This window comes from Rhinatrema bivittatum, chromosome 1 (genome assembly GCF_901001135.1).
Source record: "Rhinatrema bivittatum chromosome 1, aRhiBiv1.1, whole genome shotgun sequence".
NCBI lineage: Eukaryota > Metazoa > Chordata > Amphibia > Gymnophiona > Rhinatrematidae > Rhinatrema > Rhinatrema bivittatum.
The window spans coordinates 291,949,519-291,971,684 of record NC_042615.1 but is presented as its reverse complement, the minus strand read 5'-3'; the positions used below and the strand labels follow the sequence as shown (position 1 = coordinate 291,971,684).

Genomic DNA, 22,166 nt, shown 5'->3' with positions numbered 1-22,166 from the left:
GAGCAGTAAAGATGCAACAGAACATTACCCCATGGGGAAATAGCAGAAGAAATCACAGCTCTGTGTCTATTGAAATAGGTGTCCACCAACTTTGTACACCTAGATTTATCAATATTAGACTTTTCTTCTTTACAAAAATCATGCTCTGTCAAGGTTCATGGGGAGTATTGATGGACAGCAACCTTCAAGTTGTGCCACAGATTTGATTGGATTTAGGTTATGCCTCTGACTGAGTCACTCTAGGACATTTATCTTTTTGCTCCATAGCAATTCCATTTGAGATTCGGCTGTGTGCTTCTGGTTATTATGCTGAAAGGTGAACTTCCATCCCAGTTTCAATTTTCTGGCAGAGACCAGTGGGTTTTCCTTACGGACTTTTCTGTATTCTTATGTATTCATTGTCCCTTCTATCCTGACAGGTGCACCACTCCCTGTCAATGGAAAACATCACCATAACGTGATGCTGTCACCATCGTGCTTCATGATAAGGATAGTGTTCTTTGGGTGACATACTGAGTTGGGTTTGCAGCAAATGTAATGCTTTACATTCAGGCCCGAAAACATTTTTCCACCTGACTGCAGTATCCCTGAGTGTTCTTAGCATATTTCAAACAGGATTCAAGGTGGGCTTTCATGAGTAATAATTACCTTCTTGCTGCCCTACCATATAAGCCAGATTTGTGGAATCCTTGGATTATTGTTGTCACATGCACACTTTGACCATTCTTAGCTATGGAAGCAATTGGTCTCTTGGTTGCTTCCCTAATCAGTCTCCTTCTTGCTCAGTCATCTGATTTGGAGGGGTGGTCTTATCTAGGCAAGGTCTTGGTGGACCCATATATATTTCATAATCATCTTGACCGTGGTTTGAGGGATTTTCAAGGACTTTGCAGTTCTTTTGTACTTATTTCCAGATCTGTGCCTTTCCACAGCTTTGCTCTGGAGTTCTTCTGACAGCTCCTTGGTGCTCATGGTTGGGCCTTTGCTTTGAAACGCATTATCCAACATGGACAACCAACAGGAACAGATGAATTTATCTGTCATCATGTGAATCGATAAGCATAGGTTGGGCGAACTTACTCGGTGGTGAATTTTCAAAAGATGCACACGTAAAAAATAGCACGTGCACATGTAAATAGGCGCATAAATAAGAATATACTATTTTCAAAACTGCAAAATATGCACATAAATCAGGGTCCATGTGTAAAACAAAGGACATGCCAGGGGCATTCCAGGGTTAAGGCCCACATTTATGCACATAAACTGCCATTTAAAACCTGCCAAACTGATGCACGTCTTTTATTTCTTTGTATTTACTCCTGCTCCATATCTGTTGTAAGTGATCGTAAACATCACAAAAGTGAAAAAATGACTGGATGAAGGGGCTTAGTGAAATGGCGGGCCTTCAAGCTGAAGAGCCAGGGGGGTCTTTACAAGCTGCAGCTGGACTGGGCAAACTAGTAGACTAATTGGTAAAACTGTTAATTTCATGCTGTGACCATGTTAGAAAATCTGCTCACGCGTTATTTAGGCTGATTTATGGGGGTAAATGTTCCTAAATAATGCACGTACAATCTATTCAAGTATCTATTCAAAATTCAAATAGACAGATTATATCACTTGTGCACACTTATCTGGCTAAATTAATGCTTTCTAGCTAGCGCATTTTCTGTTTTAAACAGACAAATTTGAACTTATGGGCCATTCCATATCAAGTGCAACAGGGGTCCGTGCTCACCCTCCTCCAAAACAAACACATTTTTGCACAGATATTCTCTAGGGTCTCAAACAAAACTGTACTAAATTTTTCACCTGGATCTCCATTGGTTGGAGAGCTAGAGGCAGTTGAATGGAGGTCACCTCTGAGTACCATGCACTGTGCAATCTAAAATGGCCATTTTGTCCAGCTGCTGCAGCCCAACACCTCTCAGGGGCCTGAAATGTTGTGGTTTAGTACAACCCCTAGTGGTAAGTCTCAGTGCAAAGTTTGGAACATAACATGAACTTGCCTTCCTTATTATGGGCCAGCAACATATGTGAAAAATGTTACAAAAGAAATATAAGGTCTACTTTGACTCCTCATTACTCCTGACCTATATAATTCAGGTTCTGACTGGACTATTACATAAAGACATGATGTCACATTTTATGCAAATGTTTGCCAATTTTTTGGTGCAAATATCTCTACTGTGTAGTTTTTAATTCTTTTCTGTTTTATGTCATTTGAAAGAGCATCTTTTTTTCTACAAAAGTTGTTCTGTTTCATTTTGGACCTGATTTTGCTTTGGTCAAAATTAAGGCCCCAATAATATGCATCTTTTGCAAGTGTGGGTGCGCTATGTTAAAAAAAAAAAAGGCATCTTTGGTGCTCTGCTGTGTAACATGCAATGAGCTAAAGATGTGACACTGGATGGCAAGCACCATTTTTAAAGATGGCACCGGCCGTCCATTACTCCTACCATGTGACAGGGGCCGGCCAATGGCACGGATACCCTGTCACATGGTAAGGGCAAAGGGCCATCGGAGCCATTTTTATTAGTGGCAGCCGACGGCCCGAGAGCGGGAGATTGCTCCCGGGACTCCCACTGGACCACCAGGTACTTGTAAAATGTTTTTGGGAGGGTCGGGAGGGTGGGGAAAGCTAAGGGATCCGTTTTAAAGGGTCGGGGTGGGTTTAGGGGTTTTTGTTTGCCGTTTTTCCCGCTCTCCCCCAAAATGATAAGAGAAACCCAAGAACAATTTTGTGGGGTTTTCCTATTGGTTTTGGGGAGCCCCCAATTTCTGACGAATTGAATATATCGTACGATATTTTCAATCGTCAGAAGCACGATTCACATCCCTAGTATGTAGTGCCTTGCTTTTTCTTGTTTGGCTTAAATAAAAGCTTGGAAACCTGTGGCTGGTACCTTGTCTGGCTGTCTGGCGTGGCCCCTAGATGATAGGGTTGTCAATTTTGCTGAATTGGCAGTGGCTCAGCCACCACTGACGAATGCAAGGTAACTAATCAGCATACAAACGTTTGCACTGACTTTGATGACTAATTTATGAAAATATGTCTAAACAAATATGTGTCAAAAGCTAAAAGTGTGGTAAGCACAGTAAACAGCTGCATTGTAAAATTTCACATCTCTAGCTCATTTGCATGTTTCAAAGTTGGGCACCAAGGATGGCTCTTTTTAACATAGTGCATTCACACATGCAAATGATGCTTGTCTTTGGGATTGTAATTCTGACCAAAGCAAGGCTGGGTCCAAGACAAAACAGGGTGACTTTTGCAGCAACAAAGGTGCTCTTTCAAATAACATCAGAAGGAAAAAAAAATTAAAAACTTCAGTAGAGATATTTGCACCCAAAATATTGCAAAAGATTTGCATAAAAAGGTGCCATCATATCTTCATGTAACTATATCTTTGTTTCCAGTTGGCTGCAAAGGCTTCTAGTGCAAATCCTAGATGTATGTCATGGGCCATGATTACTGATCCAATTATGGCCTGAATCGAAGTATACATCAGGAGAAATGAGGAGTGAAAGTAGGCCTTAAATTTCTTTTGTAAAATTGTTCAGGTAATTTGCTGGCCCAAGAAAAGAGTGGCAAACTCTTGTTAGGTTCCAATCTTCGCATAGGAACTTAGCATCAGAGGTTGTAATAATCCACAAAATTGCAGGCCCCTAACAGGGGTTGTTTGACTGCAGTGCCCAAAGTTGCCGATTTGTGTTACATGGAGCACAGTACTCTAAGAGTGACCTTCATTCAGTTGCCTCTAGCTCTTGAACCAATAGAGATCTAGCTGAAAAATGTTTCATACTTTTATTTGAGGCCCCAGCGAACATCCATACAAAATGTTATTCAATTTGAAGGAGGTTGAGCATGGATGATTTATTAAATTGGTCCACATGACATGGAATGTTCCTTATCCGGATAAGTAGCAGCATTTATCTGGCTATATTCCAATTTATCTGGCTATGTAGCAGCAAGCTTACTTGGCTGAATATGCCCATAAAGCGTTACTTGTCCTTCTAAGTAGCACTTTTTGGACTTATCTGCTATGTACTTGTAGTTAGCCAGATAAATTGATATTTATCCAGATAAGTCCAATCTTGGGTGGCTTGTGGTTTTTACATATGCAAGCATTTGTGTATACATATATACTCATATTTTATAAACTGCACATTTATGTGCACAGGTTATAAAAAACCGCAATAAATTACTGTGCACTCATTTTCACGTGCATATGGGTGCACACGAGCAGTTTTGAAAGAAATTTTATCTAATTTACTTATTTATTTATTTGTTTGTTTATTATTTATTTATTTACTTCGCTCTTTTGTTCCACTACTTCCACAATGTTCAAAGCAGATTACATAAAACATGCACAATTAAAATAATAGCAGAAACAAATAAACATAGTTAATAACAAGTCACCCTCCCTGTGCATGCTTTTGAAGGTGGTTGATTACTCCAGAGCTTGAAGTTTTTAGGATTGCTACAGAAGTACAAGGAGAAAGAACACTTATCCAACTAATCTATTCCATTTTTTTATTTTCATTTTTGAAGGAATTCTAGAATACATTTTTCACAGTTATGGGGCAGAATGTTCAGATACATGGAACTTTTTAAATGCATTTTACTTTCATGCCATGAGGCAACAAAAGATGAACATTTTGGAAGCAGGTTTAGACTTTCTATAGCCATTGAATATCCTTATTCCGTCACTTCTCAAAGAGAGGTGAGGTTCATCTCAAAACATCTGTGTTCCATTTCTGATTTGTCATATCAGCAGTTCCATGGACAGGTATTACCAATTCTACACTTTTATAATTTTATAACTCCTCAAATAGCAGTAACGCTTGCATAGACATTGTACAGGAGTATTTACTGAGGATTTTCTAAGCAAACAACACTTGTTTACTTTGAAAATCCATGGGTAATTGGTCCACTGCACACACAAACAAGCTTGTGGAAAGATACACCTCCTCTATGGAGGGCTTAACTTACAAGCTTACATACATGTGCATAGTTTTTAAAATGAAAACGTATGCACATATGTTCTGACTCCATCCTCCGGAACACCTCTTTATAATTTATACGAACATGCTAGAAGGGATACGCATGAACCTTTACACGTGCAGAGCCCTGGGCTATTTTAGTACAGCCATTTACATGCATACAACCCGGTTTTATTCGCATAAATAGCTTTGAAAATTGCCCCCTCAACTATAAGACATGCAGTTTTCTCTGACTCTTCTGCCAGTAGGGTTGAAGATGTCAAACTGGCATCTGAAAGAGCAGCATCCTATACCATAGATAAGAGCTAATGGCCAACCCTCCCAACAGTGGTATAAGAGAGAAAGAGATGGGCTGCACAAATAAACTGAAGGAAGGCTACAATAGTATTGCTTGGACACCTCAAAAACTAAAGAAAAAGCCCATGATGTTTTGTAATTGGCATTTCACAGGCGGTAAATATCTTGGTTTTTAAGTGCAAAACCTTCCTTCAAATTCTTGTACTTATTTGCTATTTTGTTTTTGTTTGACTAGTTTCCTTCACCAGAGTGGGATACGGTGACCCCTGAAGCCAAAGACCTCATCAATAAAATGCTGACCATCAATCCCGCTAAACGTATCTCTGCATCGGAGGCACTGAAACATCCCTGGATCTGTGTAAGCTATGATCAGTTGCACTAGAAGTTGACATTTTGGGCACGGAGGTGCCCCAAAGCACTTTCAGTAGATAAGCCTCTGGCTTAATGTTCTACTGATAGGCAACTGGATACAAATATCATTTGCCGATCTATATCTAGATTATTGAACAAGATAAAACTGGGGGAAGGTAGTAGCTAGTGTTAAATTGGTAAAGTGTGATCCCGATTCCTGTCCATTTCTAATTTTGAAAAATTCTTTAGAATTGTTTGCTGCTGAAATAATGTGTATGATTGACATGCCTCTCTCACAGGCATGTCAATCATACACACTTCCTGCAGAATGGAAACAAGGAATCATTCAGCCTATTTGTAAAGATTCTTCCTTATCAGAAAATGAATTAACAAATTATATACCCATTTCTAAATTATGCACTGTGGGAAGAATTATAGACAAGTGGGTATTGCTTCAAGTGGAAGAGTTTCTGGATGATTTTTCATATTTTAGATTCAGAACAGAATGGGTTTCGAAGATCTCATGGAACTGAATCTTTGCATATTTTGTTGTTTGATGATATGTTTAAGCTATTGGATGAGTTTTGAACTGGAATTTTGACCCAGTTGGATGTAGCCTCAGCCTTTAATGATGTATTTCATGTCTTGCTTCTTGTCTAGCTGGAATCTGGCGGAATTAGAGGGGTGTTGTGTTAAGCTGGATTGCATGCTTTCTGACAGGCAGAGTTCAGAAAGTAAATATTGAAGGCGAGAATTCCAAATGGTTTCCAGTTACTTCTGGGGTCCCACAAGAATCTGCCCTTTCAGTGGCCCTTTTTAATATCTTTTTACAATATTTAGGTCCGCTTATGAAATCCCTGGACTTAGAACATAAGGTGTACTCAGATGACGAGCAATTTTTTATTCCTAGTCCTAAATCAGGAGAATTTCCTAAGAATGTTTTAGTAGATATTATGGGAAGATTAAAGATTTGTTCATTGATAACCAGTTATTATTAAATGAAAGTAAAACTATTTTATGGCTAGGGCATATAGATCGCCCATCAGCTTCTCCAACAATTGTAGGATCTCAGACCTTTTGTCTGGTGGAAGAAGCTCATAATTTAGGGATATTAATGGAATAATCATGTTAGAAACATTTCTAAAATGGCCTTTTATAAGTTGCATATTGTGATGCCTTTTCATCTCTATTTCTTCCCAATGGATTTTAGATTAATTGTTCAATCTCTGGTTTTGAATTCAGTAGATTATTGCAATTCCTTGCTTATAGGGCTGTCAAAATATTTAATGAAGGTTCTGCGATTGGTGCAGAACGCTGCTGTTAGGGAAATTTGTGGGTTGCAGTGGAGGGGTGATATTATGAGACATATGAAAGAGTTGCATTGGCTCCCAATTGCTCAGAGGTCACAATTTAAAATGCTTTTATTGATACATAGAGCTATTTTATGATGAGGTTAGTTGCCTAGCAGGGAGAATTTCTAATTATGTGCCCAATCGTTGTTTATGGTCTACATCAGAGTATTCTTACGATACCCTCCCATTGTGAATTTAGATTGCAAAGCACTCTCAAGAAAGCATTTTTGGTTATTGAACAAAGTGAGTGGAATAAATTACCTATTGACTTGCAGCAGGAAACTGATTACGGGTCTCTTCATAAAAAGTTAAAAACTTTCTTCTTTTTCCAAGCGTATGCAGGGATTAATTTTTAGACTTTCTCTGTACTGTGCTTTGTGTTTTTTTATTTGCTTGTGGTTTTGTATTTTATTTGTATGTTTTAGAATTTTAATATATGCGTTTCTTTTGTAACCCCCATTGAACAGTTTTTAAATAAATAAATAAATGATCTTTGCAGTATCCATCAAAATGTGGCTGGTGATGTCAACACAAGAAAAATCTTCTTAGATATTAGTTCTTGTTATTGCATTGATCAGCACATGCTGTATGAATGAAGGCGCTGATTTTCACAGAAATATAACTGTAATGCCTAGGCCCTGGTTCAGAGTTGTTCAGCTGTAACACTTATCTTATTTGATCTGGATTTTTTGTAAACTAACATTGCTGTGAGAGATTTACCGGCCACCAGCTTTCAGTTTCTTTGAGTCCTTGTGCTTGAAAATGTTATTTGAAACCAAAGGACTCAGACCAGACAGTACATAGAAAATTTCTGATACATGCACTTCAAAAGAGTTCTGTACTTTGTTTGTAGCAACGTTCTACTGTGGCTTCCATGATGCATAGACAGGAGACTGTGGATTGCCTGAAGAAATTCAATGCTCGAAGAAAACTAAAGGTAAGAAATCAAGAATTGCATCACTGGGGACATATAAACAAACTATTCATTTGCAAACTATGGTGATATTTCAGGAGGGCGGAGGAGGGGGGGGGATAACAGTTCTTGTACAAACAAAGGCGGTATCCTCCTATCATGTAGCTTAGTTTACCTTGATTAATTGCATTTCTTACCTGGGTAAATCAAAGCTGAAATACACAACACAGCTGTAAAACATTTGGCTCAGCACAATTATAAAAATAATTTACTAAATATATGGTTCTGCTAAATCATTTTTGCTGCTAATAAAGTCTGTCACACAGGCTGCATTGGCATATTTTTAATGCTTGTGTATTTCATACTCTTGCTACAGTGAACACTGTACAAAATGGAAGGGAGAAATTAGGAGGCAGATTTAGGTGCAGACCTCTTGGTAAGACAGACACTGAAGGGATTCAGTTTGGGAAGAAGCTTCACTTCCTTTCAAGCCTTTGACCCACAAGGGACCTTGGTTCTGACAAGGAGAAGCAGAAGGGGCAAAGGGGATAAAAGGGCAAATTTGCGGCATAAATGTCTAGTGAATATCTGTAAAGCCCTTAGAAGAAATTGAATTACTATTTCTAGCTCATAATACGCAGGTCTTTCTAGCTATGCCTATCATTTATATTCTGATGGCTGGCCTCAGTTCATTCTCAGATACTGAATATGGCCAGAATCTTCTGTGTCATTTCAGTTACCCTATTAAAGATACTCTGATAGGAGGAGTTTCATCCACATAAGTGTATTTAAGGCTGGCGGACAGCAAAGCCTCTGTGACTGCAGAAAAGTGCAACCCTCTCAGAGTGACGAATACAAATGAGATCTGCATTGCTTTTCTGCCATAGGATGACAAAGTTCATTTGCACTTCAGGCTGCTGCTGGCTGGTAGAAGTACAGAAGTAGCACTCACAGCCCTGGGGTGAGCTTAGAACCTTGTAATGAGCTGATTGTGACAGCCAATGACCCCCACGCCAGTAGAGCAGGGTTGGAAGTATCCCTAAATATAGCTGCAGCCTGCTTTAATCAGTCACGGAAAACTGCTTCAGTAAAATTAGCATGTGGGAGAAAAATGGGAAAATGCTAGCAGGCATGCATGATGGATCTCTGCAGATTGCTGGCTGGGAAGGGGGAAGGAATAAGCGGATGGAACTCACAGAAGGTTATTGCACATTTTAGTAAATTGGTAAGGATGTCCAGATAAAAGTATGTTATTTCTTTTTTTTTTTGTAAATAACTGGTTTCACAATTATCATCTTTCAAAAGTGAAAGGATTTTAGCAACATTCTGTTTCCTGGAGACTGATTTGGCAAAATAAATAAATAAATGAAGTCTATCATGTATTGACAAGTCACTTGAAGGATGGCCTTGAGCATGGAATGATTTGTCCTAAACACAACAGGAAGTTCCCAGTCTTGATCTGTTACACTCATTTAACAAGTGCATTTTGAATTCATAATGTGAAAGTATAAATAATTAGAGCTGGTCCCTTTGTCTGACAGGGGGCTATTTTGACAACCATGCTTGCTACAAGAAATTTCTCAGGTATGTACAATAAGTATTGTTTTCTCATATGTTCTTTGTACGTCATTGCTTAAGTCTTAAACCTAAGATAGAAGTCCGCATTTGTTTCTGTGAGGTAATTAAATACTGAGTAATGAACTGAAAGTACTAAATTTAATTTGTCCTGGTAATGTTAACAATTAGACTAAACCAAAAGACCATATTAAGGCCTGGTTGTGCAGTAATTAAGCTGAATAGTTAGTTAGTTCCCTCTTTTAGCTGTAGAATCATACAGTGTCTAAAATGCCAGGCTGTGAGTCAGTCATACAGTAGAGGAGAAGTATGTGGTGTGGTTGATTTTATGCTTATATCACGAGATCTGAGATACATCTAAAAAAACAAAAAGTATTGTGGGCCACATTCAAACTCTCTTTCAAGGCCTAGATGAGGCTGAATACCCTAAGTCAAGCATGTAAAAATATTTTTGTGGGCCAAGTATGTTTTCAGAAAGCAAGGTAAATGATATTGCTGTCAAGAAATAAATCGTGTTTCATATTTTTAGTCCTTTACTTATGCATCATATATGAAGGTGTGCTTACTGCAAGTGCATTTCTGAGATTCCTCAGTTAAGAGCCCTGTACAGGGCACAGAAGAGGCAGATATGAATCAGTTGCATACCAGCACCATGGCCAGGTACATTTGTACCTCCATGTCTTTTGCCAATTTTCAAAGAGAAAATACTCAGGTAGTTACTCTTTGGAAACTGGATAAAGGCATACAGGTAGAAAAGTACCTAGGTTCTTTGCCCCTACTGATGGTGTAGCTGAGTTCTCAGAAGAGAAACAGTGCAGTGTTTTAAGACATTTAAATAAGAACTTAAAGCATTTCTTTTCAAGAAAAGCTTTTAATTTGTCCATATGAGATCTAGATAATCCTGGGCGCAATCAGAGATGCAAAGGTGTGCTCTGCCATGCTAATATCTTGCCTGTTTTTATGATTGTATTTGTACTCTGATTGTATTGATCACGGTGTTTTCTGCTGTGAGTTGCCTGTAATGTGCGGCATACAAATGTTTGAAATAAATAAGCACATAATGCAATTATACGTATGAACCTTTCTTTCCCCACACAAGCAGGTACCCAGGAGCACAGACTTTAATGGCAATTAAATGCAGCATCATTGTGAAACAATGCAGCTGTATTTAGCTGCTTTGCCCATGGTAAATTTCAGGTCTAGAGATCTAGATGCCTAGATTCCTTTGAAGATTGTCCACTAAATGACTTGAAGGGATTAAAAACATGCTCCCTTTAAAATTGTAATTCATGGTTTACCGTCTTAATGCTGTATGTACAGCAAAGAATTGATTATATTGAATCAAATGCATCAAAAATATTGCTTTTAATGTCCCAGCTTAATGAAATGTGTGTTATTTCCTGCATTGCTTCTCTACAGCATCGCTTCTCTTCATCCCATGTTTCTAAAAGCTCCTGTGTGGCACCATTTTGCTAAAGGGGAATAGGTAAAAACCTTGAATATAGCAAATATGGCAAGTAGGATCACTTTGATGAAGATCCGTATAAACACGGAGGCCAATATTCAGAGAGCCAGCGAATAGCAAATGTATGTGGATAAACTTACACACGTTACTTTTCATGGATATTAAGCGGATTAGCGTGTAAATCTGCCACTAATATACATAGAGAAAGTTACACGCATAACTTCACCTGGATAAAGTTAGGACCTTACTATTTTTCAGACCAGACTTGTGTGTGTGTCTAGTCCCTGCCCCAGCCTCCATCGAGGTCCCTTTTTAATCTGGATAAATTTTGTGTGCACAAAAAAAAAAAAAATGTATGTGGCTATGGGAGGGAACTCTCAGTGTTACCCGAATAAAACCTTTCAATATCAACTTCACTGTGCACAATGTTCATAACCTGAAATTAATCTGGTTCCATGGCGTACCATGACCGATATCGCTGCCTTGATATCTCTCCCTCTGTATCTACTCTTTGATCCATGCCGTTTCTAAAATTTAGTTGATGATAGCAGAGGCTTTCGGCACATAGACTTTGATGTTGGACCCTAGTGGGTAAATCAGCAAGGAGCTTGGAATTTGCTTAGCTAGATTGAGAGAGGCACCTTGGTTTTCATTTGGGCAACCACACAGGACCCGATAGCTGAGCCTTCCTCAAGGTCACACAGGGTCGGTGTCAGAGGGGAGTCTTGAAATCGCACCCCCCAGCACTGATCCCCTTCTTCAGCATTCAGAAGTTGTTCTAATCCCTGCACCATGCCACCTCCCTTTCCAGTGAGAAGGATCCCTGCCAGCTGAGAAACATTCTCGTGCACATCTTTTATGTTCACGTTTCACGTTCACACTTACATTTACATGATTTTTTTTTGTGGGGGGAGGGGGCGCATTGGGTCCCATTTTCAAAACGTTTTGAGGGGGATGAGAGACTGGGTGGTTCTTCTTTTCTTGGCATGAAGCAAGGAGTTTGTTGCCATTGAATACTGATACTTGGCAAACATTCTGTTCTCCTGTACTTCGAGTTGCATTTGAGTTTGCCATTCATTATTCATTTTTGTCTCACTGCAGTGCATGTTTTTGAATGTGTCATATCCATAATGATGTGGTTATAAAAAAAGTGTTTTTATTTTGTTTCTTTTTCTTTCTTCCTTTTATATGGAATGTGTTTCTTGTGAGGTAAGGCCCGTAGCATCCAAAAGGAGCATCGTTGCATTCCCCCCCCCCCCCCCGAGCAATGGCTTTGTCTATCCTGATCCATTCTTTTCTCTGCTTGCTACCCTGATTTCACATCTTCCAGATCCGTGCCCCTCTTTCTTTCTTGCCTTGGGACGGCTTTGTAATCTATTGCCTCTCAACTGTGTTGAAATCAGATTGATATGAGGCAAATGTTTTGCTGTCAGTTTAATTAGTTTAGTCAAATTACTCTGCTGCTGTTTGCTAGGCCTAAAGTGGCAGACTGACTCTGAAGCTGCATTCTGCACTCAGCTCTTACGTGAATGACACTGACTCACTCTGTACTAAGGTGCAGAGATCTGAAGGTCTTACCTTAATGACAGCTTTTGAGTCACCTCTGCTCACTATCAGTAAAGATCATTAAAATCAGTTGTCACTAATTTGTTACTTATAAATGGCTTGACATGAGAAAATTAAAAAAAAAAAAAAAAAATTAATGGAATTTGTGTAGGAATGAAAAGCCCGGTTTATAAAAAGGTTATTCATTTTCAGACCCTTCATAAATAAACTGGTAAGTGTCCAAAGTTGTTTTCCGATCTAGCCTTTTTTGTGCTGCGTCTGCTGCTTCTGATAAAGTCTTGTAACCAGCTCCCTCCAGAATGCAAGACTCGAGGAGTGCATGACTCCGGGAGCACCTTGCGACCTCTGCTGCAGGTACACAGCACTGAAGAGTTTTCCTTTATACAAACTGTAAAAGCTTCTGCAGCAAGGCAGCTCAACCACAATACATAGACAAAAAGAGAGCTGTGGTACCCCTTTCCTCCTCAGCAGCACTCTCTGGTCATGCCCCCCCCCCCCCCCCCCCCCCCCCGACCTAGCTCCTGGCATCGTGCTGCATCCAGTGACCCTGACCAGAAGGTGACTGCAGCTCCTGAGCTTTTATGTAGGCCCTGCATCTGGGACTTCCTATGGTGCTGGTCGATGGCATCATCACTGCCTGAATATATAAGGAAGCTCAGTTCCTCAGCAACAGGTCCTTCCGGGATTTCTCTGACAAGGTGTAATCATCACTCCGGTTCCTGACTCTGTTCCTGCTTGCCTGACTGCCTGCCTATTACTGCTTCTGCTCCAGTCCTTGCCTGTTTCATGCCTTGCTCTGCCCCTGATTCCTTGCCTGTCCTGGTTCCTGTTTTCCCTGCATCTCTTTGCCTTTGGACTGACTTCTTGTTGCTGACCCGGTCTAGTCCTTTGACGTTGCTTTGATTGCTGTGTGCCATGACTTCGGCTTGTCTCCTCCTCTCTGCATGGATTTGCCAGCCCTAACCCTTGCCTGCCTCTCATCTCCACCTGGACTCAGCCTGTCCTAACCATAGCCTGCTACATATCAGCCACTGCCTGTCAGGCCTAGTTTGTGCTTGTACGAGCTAGGCTGTGCCAACCCAACAGTGGCCCAAGGGCTTACTTTTCTGCAGCATGACAGTTTGTTGAGGTCACAAGCTCCCTTGATGTGCCCTCTCCCAAGCTTGTGTACTGCCTGGCACAGATGGACCAACAACATCAGCGACACCTGAAATGTGTTATGCTCCACATGAATGATTTACAGACCTCCAGGCTTGTGGCTTCTCCTGCTCCTGCATGCCCTACGGCTCCAGTACCAGTTGCAGCACCACCTTTGGCCATTTTGCACTTACCACAACCATCTCACTATAATGGCAATCCCAAAGCCTGTTGAGATTTTATCAATTAATGCCTTATTTAGTTTGAGCCGCAGGCTGCCAGTATTGTCTCTTACAGGCCAAAGTGACTTTTATACTTTCACTGCTTTCTGGTCAGGCTTTGGCTTGGGTGCCTTCCTTGTGGAGAGAGATGATCCCATCCTCATAGGCCTCCAGGCTCTTCCCCAAAATGCCTCCCACCTGCCCCCAGAGCACCCCCGACTTATGCAGCTAAATTCTAGCCGGGTAACTATTATAGAATTTAGCTGGATAAGTCTCTCAATATGCCGGTTTTGCCAATTTGATAGATAACGTTTCAGTTTTCCATCTAAATGCTTTTGACTATAGACCTCCATGATGCTGAGGGGCAGGTTGTATTACCTCATTTACTGGAAGAGCTATGGTCCTGAGGAGAGATCATGGGAGCCAGCAACTAATCTCAAGACTCCTAAATTAATCAGGAAATTCCATTGCCTCTTCCCTCATAAGCCCAGGATAGGCAGCCCTAGGGAAGGGCTTAAGAGGACGGGTACTGTAACACCCCTTACCTCCTCAGCAGTGATCTCTGGTCACAGGCTCCTCCGACATAGCTGCTGGCATTGTGCTGCATCCAGTGATCCTAACTAGAAGGAGACTGTAGCTCTTGAACCTTTATATAGACCTTGCATCCCAGACTTCCTGTGGTGCTGGCTGATGACATCATCACTGCCTGAATGTATAAGGAAGCTCAGTGCACCTAGCCAGTGCCTCAGCAACAGGTCCTTCTGGGATTCCTCTGCCAAGGTGTTATCGTCACTCCAATTCCTTACTCCTGTTCCTGCCTGCCTGCCCATTCCTGCTTCCACTCCAGTCCTTGCTTGTTTCCCACCTTGCTCCTCCCCGACTCCTCCTCATCTGTCCTGGTTCCTGCATGCCCTGCATCTCCTTGCCTTTACACTGACTTTCCTGTTGCTGACTGTGCATAGCACTTTGACGTTGCTTCGCTTGCTGCTTACCCTGACCTCGGCTTGTCTCCTCATCTCTGCCTGAACTCTGCCAGCTCTAACTTCTGCCTGCCTCTCATCCCTGCCTTCCTGTTACACATCAGCCACTGTCTGTTGGGGCCTAGTCCATGCTTGCACAAACTAGGCTATGCCTACCTGACAGTGGCACAAGGGCTCACCTTCCTGCAGTGTGACAAGAGCCACTTGCTCCAGGATTCACAAATAATTATTTTATTAGAGCAATGCATTAAAAACTAATCATCAAAGTGGAGCAGTACTTCATGGGTTCCCCTTTCTTTTCTTAATTTTAATTGATCACTAATGCCTTCATTGACTGTTTTGGATTTATTTAGTGGTGAACTTCTTTAACTGATGTATACAGCACTGTCACTCTAGGCTTCTGTTATGTGAGGTTGGAAGGTGTGAAGATTCCCCATGTAGCCCAGAATAGTATCTATGAAACTCTGTTCCACTTTAGTGAACCTACAGTGATTGGAAATGGAGGTCTTGTTCCCTGTCAAGCTTGTATAATCTAAACACGTTGGACTGAGGAGCAGATAAGTGTGGAATCCAGCAGTTTTTGGACTTTGAGTTTTTACTGTATTGCAGTAATAAAGTGAACATTTTTGGAACCATGGAGCTAGCAACTCTCTTTTTGTGTAAGCGTTTTAGAATAATCTGCTAAAACCCATGGATGAAAAACAGTTCTAAATAATGTGATGTTCTTGCTAAAATTAGATTTTGTTGCTGTTACGCTGATTTTAATGATCTGTTAGATATTAAAATTTGCACAATTGGCATCATCTTGATTGAATATGACCTGTTTTCCAAAAGTCATTCCCACCTTTAAAGCAAAATATTATTTAGCAAACACAATATTGCATTTTTTAATGTCCCTGCTATCCTGCTTGCTTGTCTAAGAGTTAATCCTGATACAATTCAGTAGCAGAGTAAAGAAGAATGACCCAGCAGTTTTTACTATGTGCAAGATGCTAAATTAGTATAAAGCAACTGTGAAGCAGCTAAGGGCCTGAGGCATTAAGCTCTTTCCCTGTAGACCCAGAACGGCAGGAAAGCCTTAATGTATCAGGCCCTAAGTGAATAATAAAAAGTTCTTGTTTTGCCAAATTCATGCGGGAAGTTTGTGACTTACTGACTTTGAGTCTGCTATCCATTTGCAGCAGCCAGGAGTCTACTAAAGAAACCCGATGGAGTGAAGGTAGGTTCGACTGATACACTAAAATCATCTTTCTTGCAGGCTTTCCTTCCTTCCCTTTCTTAACCTCATTCCCTAGGGAAATTGAAAGAAAGGCAGCCACAATCAACATGGGTTACATCAAGAAAGTGCCCTTAGTTCTCCTGCTTAAAATTGAACAGTTATGCAGAACAAATTGCACAGAGTTCATGAAGAGAGAGCAACAAATGTAATTGGGATAGGTCTGGTTTTATGTTGTATTATAAATCATGATGAAGGCATCAACCTATTAAATGTTTCTGGTACCTTATTTGTAAGGCCTTCTTCTTTTTTGTTTTGGGTTTTTTTGTGAGAGAGAGAAATGTACAGGATAAGTCATTCCCAAGCCAATGTGGAAAAAACAAAACACCATACTAAATAGTTATGCTCTTAAAGCATTAGATAACCCAAATTGTGGTGCTGTATAATTTGCCTTTTTAATTTCTTAGGAATGCATGATTTGTGCTGCTTTGCAACTTGCAAGACCATTAAGTGAGAGGAGCCATAAAGGAGAAGAAAAATCTTTTACACAATTCATAAAATATATATTTGCAATAAAATGGGACATTTCAGATTGAAAGCAAACATGGCAAAATGACTAAATGAGTGATTTGGGAGAGGTTAAAATAATACTTAATACAAACCAGTGTCTAAATGAGGAAAAGTTGAATAATAATGGCAAATGAAAATACCTTTTCCTTATGGTAACTTACAACTTATTGGTTGATAGGCATCATAATAGACATTAGTGGTCATTGACCTTCATTGTCTTATACATAATCATTTGACGTGAATGTGATATCAAAATTTTTAAATAATTTTTTGGCATATAAAACTTGTCCTTTGTAACTTAAGTCTGAAAGACTTTATAACATTTATAGTGCATCCAGAAACTTATCTTTGTTTAGAAAATCCAAGAGTCCCATATCCCGACAAGTTCCACATTTCGAAACCAAGTTTCTGAATCAGGGGGTCATCACAATTAAAATTCCTTGCATCATTTCTGTGAGAAGTTAGAAACCAATTGCCCAAATGGGGCTTGTTCATTTTTCATAGTTAAACAACTGTGATGTTCTGTAAGACAGGTGCGAATCATTCTTGTAGTTCTACCAATATATACTTTCAAACATGGACACATCATGAAATAAATCACAAAACTTGATTTACAATCTGTTGATGCTGAAAAAAGTAGTTATGCATCCAGACTGAGGCTCACTCCAGTAGATCCCTGTAATACATGTTGAGCAAAAAGAACAATTGCCACAAGGTCGATGTCCTGAGGGTTTAGTATTATGATTAATGGCAGGTAATGTTGCATGTTCGAGATAATTTCTAATGTTTTTACCCCATGTATACGCAATTAGTGGGAGTAAGAGAACAAACTGGATATAGTTTAAGAATTCCCCAATGCTTGAAAATAATTGCCTTATTTTTAGATGATGCATGAGAAAATCTTAGTTCACACATCATATGTTCCGAGATAGTTTTGTGATTTATTTCATTATGTGTCCATGTTTGAAAGTATATATTGGTAGAACTACAAGAATGATTCGCACCTGTCTTACAGAACATCACAGTTTAACTTCGAAAAAAGAACAAGCCCATTTGGTTTCACATTGTGCCAAGCATGATCACACTGTTGCTGATTTGCGTTGGGGCATCATTGAGCAAATTGTTCTGTCATTTAGTTCATCATATAAGAAACAATTGATTTTATTAACATTGGTTTCTGACTTTTGCAGAAATGATGCACAGAATTTTCATTGTGATTTTCCCCTGATGCAGAAACTTGGTTTCAAAACGCAGATTGCATTGGAATATAGGATTCTTGGATTTTCTGAACAAATATAAGTTTCTGGATGTACTATAAAGGTTATAGACTTCAGTTATGAAGGTCAAATTTTATATTCAAAAAAATTATAACAAAAAGTTTGATATCAAATTCATGCCAAATGAAGTTCAATGACCAGTAATGTCTATTATGATGGCTGTCATTAATAGTTGTAAGTTAGCATAAGGAAAAGGTATTTTCATTTGCCAGAGGTTAAAATAATGACATTCTTTACAGGAGTCAGCATCTGGTAAGATCAAAGGAAGATACTAGTAGCAAGCACAAAGGAGCTTTTTATTTTCAGTGGGATATCATACACCGAATATGGAGTGAATACCCAGAGTATTAGCTGGCAGTCATGCCACCAAAAGTAAACCATTATACTTTAACCACAAATCTCAATCATGGTCACTTTTAGAATCTGTGTGTCTGTAAATCTTTGCTATAATTCTTATTGTCCAATCCACATCTACTAGATCTGCTTAATCTACATACAGAATTTAAAGACAGATCAGCTATGTATGAAGTTTTAGTGAATCAGTTGATCTCTCTCACTCCATATATATCTTACCATTATTTATATCTTATCATTATAGAACTATAACATGTCCCATCCTAGACAAAAGAATTTAAATCAATCTCAACTAATCGATGCATGGAATAGTGACTAAGAAATACGAAAATTAAAACAGAAAACATAGGTAAATTATGACACATTCCAACGTCATCTTGTAGAAATGATGCAGTAAATAGTACATTAGTTTCTCCTGTACATCATTGAAGAAATTTCAAAAGCTTCATGAGAGTCCCATACTAATTTATAAAGCCAAGGTTAAATGCTTCACTGTAAGCCGTGCAGAACAATGTATAGAAATCGAGACATCTTCATAGAGAACTTTAAAAACTTTCCAAGTCCATCAAGCACCCTACAAAGGCCCTTGTTTAAATTTTTGTATTTCTTAGTCACTATTATCACTATTATCACTATTCATCAATTAGTTGAGATTTATTTAAATTCTTTTGTCAAAGATGAAACATGTTATAGGTATATATTGGTAATATATGAATGTCAAATGAGTAATAAAGTGCTCTTTATGTTTAAGTTTAGTGGGATTCAATCAACGCTTTTTGTATTTCATTTAATCTAGTGGGTTGTCCCTGGGATATATAGTTGTGCACATAAGTTTATATATCCCTGGCAGAATTTATAAGATGTTTAGCATTTTAAGAAGACATGATTGATCAGACAAAACATGTCTGATATTTTTAATGAGTTTCAAATTAAACTATTATGCATCACAGAATAACCTAATCATTAAACAAACCATAGCAATAAGGGAATTATTAAAAATTGTCTTGTTCAAGTTTGCATTCCCTTAAAGGTAAATGTTAAAAGCCCTGAGCGCGCCAAAGCTGGGAGATATGCACACAAATCGGACCGGTGTGTGCCGAGAGCATTTTAAAAGGTGCCCAAATGTGTGTGCATATCTCCTGCTACGTGCACAATTAAAAAAAAAGGTTTTGGGGAGGAGAATGTGAGTTCCAGGATTTCTCAATGAAACCAGCACGTAAATTCACGCACAAGTGTACCGGGATCGTGTAACTTTACTTCTGCTATAGATGGCATGTAAATCATTAAATAAAAAAATCTAGGTATGTCAGCAGGGTTTTAAGGGTCAGGGCTAATAGAGGGGAAGAAAGGTTATTAAGCCTGGGGGATTTAAAGTCCTATCCCTTAACTGGATAAAATGGGAATGAACTGGGAAACAGCTAATGGCGTCGGAGCATGTGGCTTTTAAAATTCCCCCACTTAGATGGTAGAAGCAGCATTTGCATGCAGGTGCATGCGCCCACTTAAAATTGCACCACATGTGCACATGTTCAGCCTATTTTATACCATGGGTGCATATTCATTCACATGTTATAAAATGGACGCAACTCTGGATGCGAGCCGGCAAATGTGCGTAGATGTGACCCGCACTGCTGTTTCAAAGTTACTATCCTAGGCCAAAGGGGGAGGCAGGTCTGCGAAAGCCCGCAGCCTTCGCACCATGGAGGTGCGATTTCGGTGGCTGCGGTGCACCGGCTGCCGGTTTTCACACCGAATAGCACCACCGTGAAAGGTGGTACTATTCGGAATGCTACTGCCGACGATAATGTTAGTAATATTATCGCCGGCAGTGAAGACACCACCGACTCTGTCCCTCCCCACCCCAACTCCTCCCCTCCCCCTAATTTGAAGATATCACATGTGAAAAGGCCCTTTGATAAATGACCCCTTTACTTCTTAATATCTGGTATTGTCCCCTTTTTCATCAACGGTGGCTTGCGGTCTTTTGCAATAGTTGTGAATGAGGCCCTTTATTTTCTTGAGTGGTAAAGCTGTCCATTCCTCTTGGCAAAAAACCTCCAGATCTTCTAAATTCTTTGGTTGTCTAGCATCAACTTCATATCTGAGTTCTCCCCAAAGTGGCTTAATGATGTTGAGGTCAGGAAACTGTGATGACCACTACAGAACCTTCACTTTCTTCTGCTGCAGCCATTGAAGGGTCAACTTGGCCTTATTTTTCAGATCATTGTCATATTGGAAAGTCCAAGGGTGCTCCATGCGCAGCTTCCTGGCTGATAAATGCAAATTCTCCTCCAATTTTTTTTTATAAGATGCTGCATTGATCCTGCATCAATTTTGATTAAATTCTCTGTGCCACTATAGCTCACATACCCCCAAAACAGCAGAGATCTACCTCCATGCTTCACGGTAGGGATGGTGTGCTTCTCTTCATTGTCCTTGTTGATTCCTCTCCAAACATAGCATCTATGGTTGGGACCATAAAATTCAGTTTTTGTCTCAGCACTCCAAATTATTTTGTTTGTTATTTTGTTATTTTGATGTTTTGAGGCTTCTCTAGGTGCTGTTTAGCATATTGTAAGTGGGCTGTTTTGTGGCATTGGTGGAGCAATGGCTTCTTTCTGGCAACTCTACCATGCGACCCATTTTTGTTCAAGTATCTCCTTATTGTACATGCTGAAATACCCACACCATTTTGGTTCAGGGAAGCCTATATTTAGGTAGAAGTTGCTTGTGGGTTTTTCTTTGCATCCCAACTGCCAAATTTTCCTGGCAGTTGTGTCTGAAATTTTTCTTGGTCTACTTGACCGTGGCTTGGTATTAATAGAACCCATAATTTTCCACTTCTTGATCAGAGTTTGAACAGTACTGATTGGCATTTTCAAATCTTTGGATATCTTTTATATCCTTTTCCTGATATATAAAATTGAACTACTTTTGCTCACAGATCCTTTTACAGTTCTTTTGCTTTCCCCATGATTCAGTAATCATCAAGTCAGTGCAGGCCTGGATGAAATGCACAAAGGTTTCTCAAGAGCTAAAAAACTCATTGACTATTTATACACAAATACTAATTACAATCAAATAAGGCACAGGTATGGATACCTACCCTTCATTGCATTTCAACCTGTGTGTGAACTTGAGTGTATATTATCAGCACAAATATTCAAAGGTATGAAAACGTTTGCACAGGACCATTTTACTATATCCTTTATTGTTTATTTTATTCATTTATTTATTTACATAAACATATTCCGCTATTTCCACAAAAGAGTTCAGCATGGATCACAATAAGCAAACATTCATAAATCATAAAAAACATCATACAAAAACATTAAAAAAATAAAATCATCAGCATTTTAAAATCACATATACGCTTTCCTTAAATATCTCTCTCTTCTCTAAGCCTCAGTGGAAGTGTATTCCATAACTTAGGCACTACATAAGATAACACCTCTCCCGTGTTTTCTGCTACCTAAAATTTTCCAAAACAGGTAAAGCCAACAACTTTGCTCCTGAAGATCAAAGCATACGTGATGGAGTATATAACGCAAAAGTCGTAGCCACCACACAATGATTATTTGAGTATAACAATTTATGAATCACCACTAATATTCTAAATTGAGACCTCTATTTAACAGGAAGCCAATGTAGAGATTTCATAACCAGAGAGATATGCTCACCATATTTCACTCCCATGATCAATCTTGCCATTACATGCTGTTTCAGCTGTAAGGCCGTAATAAAGTGCCCGGTAAGCCAACTAGTAATATGCTACAATAGTCTAAATGGCTTAATACCAAGGCTTGCTAAAGTTTGTTTAATGATTGTGCTATTCTGTGATGCATAATAGTTTAATTTGAAACACATTAAAAATAACTCGTGTTC

The 22,166-nt window shown here is 39.4% G+C and overlaps 1 protein-coding gene across 14 annotated transcripts in view; it reads left to right on the top strand.

Moving 5' to 3' along the window:
* CAMK2D (calcium/calmodulin dependent protein kinase II delta) overlaps window positions 1–22,166 on the top strand; it is a 613,333-nt gene that overhangs the window by 465,658 nt on the left and 125,509 nt on the right. For 8 of the 14 annotated variants that reach the window (XM_029596378.1, XM_029596343.1, XM_029596318.1 and 5 more), the window contains exons 10-13: window positions 5,540–5,662; window positions 7,861–7,944; window positions 9,462–9,504; window positions 16,046–16,083. In XM_029596378.1, the coding sequence (XP_029452238.1) occupies window positions 5,540–5,662; window positions 7,861–7,944; window positions 9,462–9,504; window positions 16,046–16,083 (288 nt within the window). The remainder of the gene's footprint in view (window positions 1–5,539; window positions 5,663–7,860; window positions 7,945–9,461; window positions 9,505–16,045; window positions 16,084–22,166) is intronic. The other 6 variants (XM_029596351.1, XM_029596334.1, XM_029596393.1 and 3 more) reach the window with 1 other exon arrangement.